The sequence below is a fragment of the Meleagris gallopavo genome, chromosome Z (assembly GCF_000146605.3).
Source record: "Meleagris gallopavo isolate NT-WF06-2002-E0010 breed Aviagen turkey brand Nicholas breeding stock chromosome Z, Turkey_5.1, whole genome shotgun sequence".
In the NCBI taxonomy this organism is placed as follows: Eukaryota; Metazoa; Chordata; class Aves; order Galliformes; family Phasianidae; genus Meleagris; species Meleagris gallopavo.
In genome coordinates this window covers 56184447-56191701 of record NC_015041.2, presented here as the reverse complement: position 1 = coordinate 56191701, position 7255 = coordinate 56184447, and the positions used below count along the sequence as shown (strand labels likewise).

Sequence of the window (7255 nt, the reverse complement as noted above, 5' to 3'; positions counted from 1 at the left end):
GCGACTTGATACATCTAGGCTCACCATATTGAACAAAAATATATTTTCCATTTTTATGTATATGGAAATAATTAATTTCAAGCATGTAAATGACAATTTGCCCAATTGTTGCATTTTATTTTTTTTAATCTCTTTTTCTTTGTAATGTCTGAAAACTACTTGATAAGCATGAGGTGATCCCTGTACTTACCTTTCTTCTTCTGTGAGATAGTCAGTGCACGCCTAGGCCCTGTCTTAATTTTTATGGTCCTTTGTGCTTTAATATTTTGTCTGTTTGTTCACCACTAAACAGTTAACTTTCCTTTAATAGGTGGAAAGCCTCCTGATACTTGATTAGTACATATGATCTTTCATTTAGGAATTATTGAACCGATCTATATGGTAATGATGTTCTGTTATTTGCATTTAAATTAGATGAATTATTTATCAAGTATGTCCCTAAAGCATTGCACTGTAGGCTTAATACTTCATGAGATTATTTTCTGTTGTCTTTCTTCTTACATCATATATGGTTTTGATCTACAAATGAAATAATCAGAATTTATATAGCAAATATGTTGAAATCTTATAAATTAATATTTTTTAAATCTGTTATGCATATGTGTTTAATTCCAAAATAAGCCTTCTAAACATTTTTCACCATATTTGCACAGGCTGGTGAAAAGGATGCTGTTTATAAGTTATTGCTATTTGAAGTAATACAAGTAGTTATCTTAATCAGTAAGATCATCAAGATGTTTACTTGTTACCATCTGCTATTGAAATATTTGGATTCAACCCAAGGATTAAAAAGTTATAAAATACTAGAATAACTAAATGAGCACATTAATTGAAAGTCACTTTCTTCAATGTTCTTGTGTTTATTTATATTCCAGTTTTGCCGTTCCTATATCTCAGTATACATACACATTCTTAATTTTAAAAAATGATTGTGCTTTATTCTGTTGAAATTCAGTTACCTACAGATGCACATTAAACTTTTAAAAACACAGAGATTTTGTTTGCTCTGAAAATTATTGACATCTTTAAGACCATTTTCATATAATTTCATAAAAAATTTAATCCTAACAAGTAATTCTGACTGGTTCAGGAGTATGGTGGCTTCCAGTGCCCACAGGATTTCAGCTTCGTATCTCTTGGAAGTGGAATCCACCACACTAGAGTTTTTAGTTTTTTTGCCTTTGAATGAAAAAAAGGATTACTGGTGCTATTAGGTGTTGCTCCAGTGCCCTGCTGAGTTTCTGCATGCTGCTGTTCAGTAGAGCAAGGCATGCTCAGTTGCTGATGAAAAACAACTGAATCGACATCTGTATCAGCCACATGTGTATGAGTGTATGTGCATGAGTGTCCTGGAGTGTATGTTGGGCACTTTGGCCTGACTCTGAGTTCTATCTGTTTCTTATTTTTTTGTTTTGGGGGAAATTTTTGTTTTTCTCCTTTTCAAGTGTATTTCAAGTCAGAGTATGTAGGACAGATTTGGTGCCTGTCAAGCTTAATCGTATCTATTTGTAATCTCATTATGTGTATCCTGCTAAGCTATGCCCACTCTGGTGAATTCAGCACTGAAATGAAAAAGCAGTTGTGCCTACTTAACTTTGAGTTGCCTGAGAGACGTGTAAGAATCTATTAAAAATAAATATATATAAAGAGAAAATTTTCCCCTTGAAAATGCTGTTCTTCTGGTAGTGAAGTTCATTGCACATTTCTGTGAAAGAAGCTGCTTCTGGCCTGTTTCAGTTGAAAGATGCTGAACTAGTTATGCAGTGTATATTATGGGAATTTCTGTATTAGGAAGGCTGTCCTCAAAACTGAATTTTCTTCCAAAAAACACACAAATATTTAGAAAGAAATGATGTGATGTGTAAAGTAAGCAACAGTTAATTTTGTCTTGTAGGCTGGAAAAATGTGTAGAAGCTAAAGAAGAACTAGAAGCAGATCTTTATAATCGGTTTGTTTTGGTGCTGAATGAAAAGAAGACGAAGATAAGAAGCTTGCAGAAATTGTTGAATGAAGCTAAAGAATCTGCAGTGGATACCCAGTGTACAAGGTATCTCCTGATTTACCCGAGACACTTGGTGTCACATCTGGCACATGTTTTGGTTCTGTTACTTTAGCCATAGCATTGAGTGATAGTTCTTTCTGGCAAAGTTCTTGGTTATCCAAAACAGTGATGTCACTCATGGGAGCAGAGGATTCTTTGGAGAGTCATTGCAAATAGCAGTGTATTGTTTTGGGCTCTATAGCAAATAAATAAATATTAATTGAATTTCTCATCTACAGTATTCTATTAGAGTACAATTGATTTTTCCAAACATTGTGCCATTTCTATAGGTGGTATTTTTGTACGCTTTCTTTTCCAATTCTTTGATCCTTTTTCCTCTTTGGCAAACAAAAACATCTAAATCTCCATGTTTTTATGTGCTTTTAATTTTAAAAGTAGTCTAAGAACTTTTCTTATGCTACAACATGCTTCTGTTTGTTCACCATTTTTATGTAGCCTTGTTTTCTATCTACTTTTCTAATCTGTCCTTCAACCTGATTATTCTAGGCGTATTAAGCATAACTCTGGGGACTCCATGTTGACTTGTATCAGCTTGCATTGCCTCTAAGACAGTGCAGAAAAGATCATTTCTCAGAGATAGTAGAGGGAAATATGAGCTTTTTTTCTGTTTTCTCTCTTCCGAGGGATGGTATAGCTACAACACAGATGGCAACAGAGAAAGAAGATGACTATGATGGCAGCACTGAGGAGGAAAGTGAAAATTTAATACAGTCCTCGTTACCATCAGGTAAGACAGAATGTACTGTCTTTGGGGAATATAATGGGGAGGACAGTCACTTCGTAAAAATAAACCTTAATGAAGACAAAATACTACCTGACAAGCTAATCAATGACAAGCCAACCTGTAAGCCTTAAAAATATCTCTGTTTGAGAAGAGTATAATACTGGCATATTCAAATTAAAGAGAGGAAGTTTAAATGCATATTGCATGAGTGAAAGTGCTGTCTTTTCTTCCAAAATGACAAATTGCATACTTTGCAGAACTAATTGCAGTCTAATAGTACCTGAACTATCAACAGTTTAATTTTAAATTCTAGGAATCTTGATGCATATCCGGTAACTGCTAAAATGTAAAATGAAGTTCCTGACAGTTTCAGCAATGTTTAAAAAGGGGAAAGAGAAGAGGTTTAACTGCAATTAAGTAAATAAATAAATAAAAGCTGTGCACTCATTTTGCATCATAAAATGGAATAAAAATGTATTTATAGCAGAATTAATTTTAACTCACTTTTGAATCTTTGTCCTTGTGAAGGTGCTCATAAAATTCAGTTTGACTGAGTTTTCTAGTACTGGTAAAGCAACATAGCCCACTCTGCGGTATAAGATATTTATACGTGAATCATAAGAAGTTTTTTGGCAAGGTAGTAAGAATCTGCAAGATAAATGCTATCAGTGTTCTAAAACATCAGTAGCACTTGCCATATAGTTATGATAAACTTCTGCTCAGATCTAATAGGTTCTCCCACTGGTGCTTTCTATTCCTGCTATAGATGAAGGTAATTAAGAACAATAAACAACTGTTTAGTGTGCAGCTGGAAAGCAGAAATGTCCGAGGCCCTGACAGAAGTGGTATTAGAATTCGTAAATCGTAAGTTTGTTTGTTGAGGACTTTCTAATCTAATATAAAGCAGGCAGAGCTTCAGACAAATGCAGAAAATAAACAAAGAATCTGCAGCTATGGAAATAAATGATTTTATATTGGCATGTGATCTTTAGTTCAGAAAACATTTATTTCAAGTAATTTTTGGTAAGCTCAAATAACATTGAGAGCAGTACTTCCTACTTAGTGAAAACACAAGCGAAGTAAAAAAAAAAATACTGATTCTTTTGCGAGGTTCCACAGGACTTAACTAGCTCAGGGAGATGTTTGGGACAGACAAATGATTTCAAAAAACAGAAACAAAACTCCACTGCTCAAGCTATAATGAGGGTATGAACTGAACAATATTGCTGGAATAAAACAACACGTGCATTTTTATTTTCACTAAAGTTTTCACTTAAATTTGAGGGTTAAATTAAAAAAAGTTTTCACTTTCCTTCTCAGTGCTGCCACCATGGTTATCTTCTTTGTCTATTGCCATCTGTGTTGTAGCTATACTATCCCTAGGAAGAGAGAAAACAGAAAAAAGCTCATATTTCCCTCTACTATCTCTGAGAAAAATTATATTTATTTCTGCACTGTCTTAGAGACAATGCAAGCTGATACAGGTCAACATGGAGTCCCCAGAGTTATGCCTAATGCGCCTAGAATGATCTTGTAGAAGGGCAGATTAAAAAAGCTGTAAAAGAAAAACGCTTTCTGTTGCCTTTGAGAGATAAAGTTCTTTGATTGTGACTAAAGAGTTCTTTCAATTGCATTATCTATTTCTTAGTTTCTAGTACATTTTTACTGGAATGTTTGGAGCACTTAAAGGATTCCTGGTGATTTGGAAAAGAAGCTGCCAAAATTGACCAAAAGAAAAAGTAAATTAAATGATATATTCAATTATGGATGTATGACTCAGATGTCAGTCTGAGGCAAATGTCAGAGCAGGTCTTAATGAAGAAAAATGTGAAGAAAAAGAATAAAATGGTTAGTTCCAATCTTTGTGCAGGTGCAGAAACTGGTGAATGCAAGCTAGATACTTCTGTGTTCTGTAATGAGATTAGCAACAGGGTGAAGAAGATAAAAAGAGAAAATAATGGATTTTGACTTCTGTAAGATATCATTCTGCTCCACATTTTGTTCAAGAAACCAGAATGTGGAAATTAACCTAGTAGATGGTATATAGATTCTCAAACAAGGTAATATGTCTATCCGAATATACAAATGGAAAATTATCATTCTTGTCTATACATTATGAAGTTGAAGATAATTTATATAAACCAATTTGCATTTGTGAAACACTGGCTGTAACCTTACTGCAGGTACTCTTAACATAGTGTAATGCAATGATTTGCAATGCTTTGATAGCTACTGCCCTTTGCTTGAGAAGATTAGCAATATCTCTAGCTTTGCTTGGTCCAGTCCCTTTTACTACATAAAGATGGATACCTCTGAGTATTGTCCCTTTGCCTTCCCCCTGCAGACCCATAGAGCAAGTCCAAGAGCTTGTTGGACAACTTTTGCATCCTGCTTCATATCGTACCCATTATGGGACTGCAGCAGTGCTGTGCCTGACCTTGCTGCTTAAAACTTGACCACAGTGGTTCATATAGTCTCTGCCTGACCTGCTATAAGTTTGTGTCTTCCCAGTTCTACTTGTTGGCAGAGGCTACTTTGGGAAGTAAAGAATGAGCAATCAGTGATTTAAAAAAGTAAAATACAAGTGAATGTGTGATTTTTGAGTAAAGACAAGACTTTGCCCCTTGACAGAGGAGTGCATCAAATTTGAGCATCCAAACTTGAAAGAAGGGGACAGTAACATAGTGATGACATTGAAGGCAAATGACTTACATGAACTACTGAGACAAATTTTCAACAGCCATTGTAGTCATGTACTAAAAGGAACTACAGGTGAGACATTGTGATAGTAGATTAGTTCTAGTGTAACTAGTTTTTGTGTAACTATTGATAGAACTAGAGGGAATGGCTTCAAGCTGTGCCAGAGGGAGATTCAGGCTGGACATTAGGAAATACTACTTTTCTGAAAGAGTAGTCAGGCTCTGGAATGGGCTGTCCAGGGAGGTGGTGGAATCACTGGCCCTGGACGTGTTCAAGGAACGTTTGGATTTTGTGTTGAGGGATATGGTTTAGTGAGAACTATTGGTGATAGGTGGATGGTTGGACTGGATGATCTTGTAGATCTTTTCCAACCTTGATGATTCTGTGATTCAGTGATAGATGGTCCTTCTATCCAGCTGTTATCAATTAACTTGACTAACTGCAACTTGACACCTTCTCTGAAAATACTCAAGACCTGTCTGGGCACTTTCTTGCAACCTACTTTAGCAGGTAGATTGGACGTGATCTCCAGAGATCCCTTCCAGTCCCTATGATTTTGTGATTCTGTGATATATGATGAACAGTCAAATTGTAGAAGAAAGCCTCCTTTTTGTCATCTACGTACAGACATTTACTCATGCTTGAACTTTCTTCCAGGCTGTCAGATAAATTCTCAACTTCTGCGCAGCAGCTGGTTGCATTTATCTGTTTAGCTTGCAGAAATTTTGTGTAAGGACCTTTTGCCTACAATAATGATTAATCTATAACTAAAAGTTTTCTTAAAAATTTAGAGGTTTGGCACTTATAGTAACATTAGTAGGTATGATTTATGGTTTGTTTTTTGATGGCAGTCTACTTCATGACTTAAATCCAAAATCAACTGAAATATGCTAATTATTGTCTCAAATCTACATACTGATGTCATTAATGCTTTGTACTCTAGATGAACAAATTTAAATTGGATTGCAAGTTATTAGTAAATACAGCTCTCAGGAAAACATAAGATATTTATAAGAAGTACAAGGTTTATAAGTAATGCTATGTGTTTTTCTGTACAATATCTTTGCTCTGCAGTCTGTATGCATGAGCTACATTCATTTGGTGCATTGGTTAGTATTGTGAATACAAGACTGAAAAACACACTAAGCTCATATGTTCACTCAGTTTATTGAATTCTTAAGCAGCAGTTAGAAATGGTGTGCCAGGGCCTTGTAAATGGCTATGAACTTCTATTGGAGAGAGTTTCTCCTTTAGAAGAAGGACAGGAAGGAAATCCTCCTGCTGTTGGGTGTTCTTCAGAAATAGGAAACATTTGGATGTTTCCTGGGGCTGGGTAGAGATTGTTTTTATTTTGTTTTTTAAGGTTTGGTAAGGTAAGAACTGGACCATGGAAAACTGAGATACGGTTGTTACTTTAACTATTGATAGTTCGGCTAAGTTCCAGTAACTTCATAGGTTCCTCTCATTTGCTACTAGTGATGTGCTCTTTAGCACCATCTCATTTATTTCGCTTCTTGCTCACATGTTGTTTCCAGGCTTGTACTTCGGCTCTTTAATCAAAGGTCTGATATTTTGTTTAGCTTGATAAGTGTCTGGTGTTTCAGGGTCATCATTCTTGTTTGGGTCCCATGATAACAGAAAGAATTATATACACAGAGATAGAAGCAATCTGGAGCAGGCTTGAAATGATTACAGAAAGATATTGATTGGGGTAAGACTTTTAAAGATCTTCAGTTCTTTTCATATTCTTTTGTTAACAGGATGTTTAA

The 7255-nt window shown here is 35.3% G+C and overlaps 1 protein-coding gene across 2 annotated transcripts in view; it reads left to right on the top strand.

Annotated features, from left to right (window-relative positions):
- The window catches only part of XRCC4 (X-ray repair cross complementing 4), a 216482-nt gene that overhangs the window by 122207 nt on the left and 87020 nt on the right, over window positions 1-7255 (top strand). For both annotated transcript variants that reach the window (XM_010726083.2, XM_019610625.2), the window contains exons 4-5: window positions 1895-2047; window positions 2686-2789. In XM_010726083.2, coding sequence (XP_010724385.2) covers window positions 1895-2047; window positions 2686-2789 — 257 coding nt within the window. The remainder of the gene's footprint in view (window positions 1-1894; window positions 2048-2685; window positions 2790-7255) is intronic.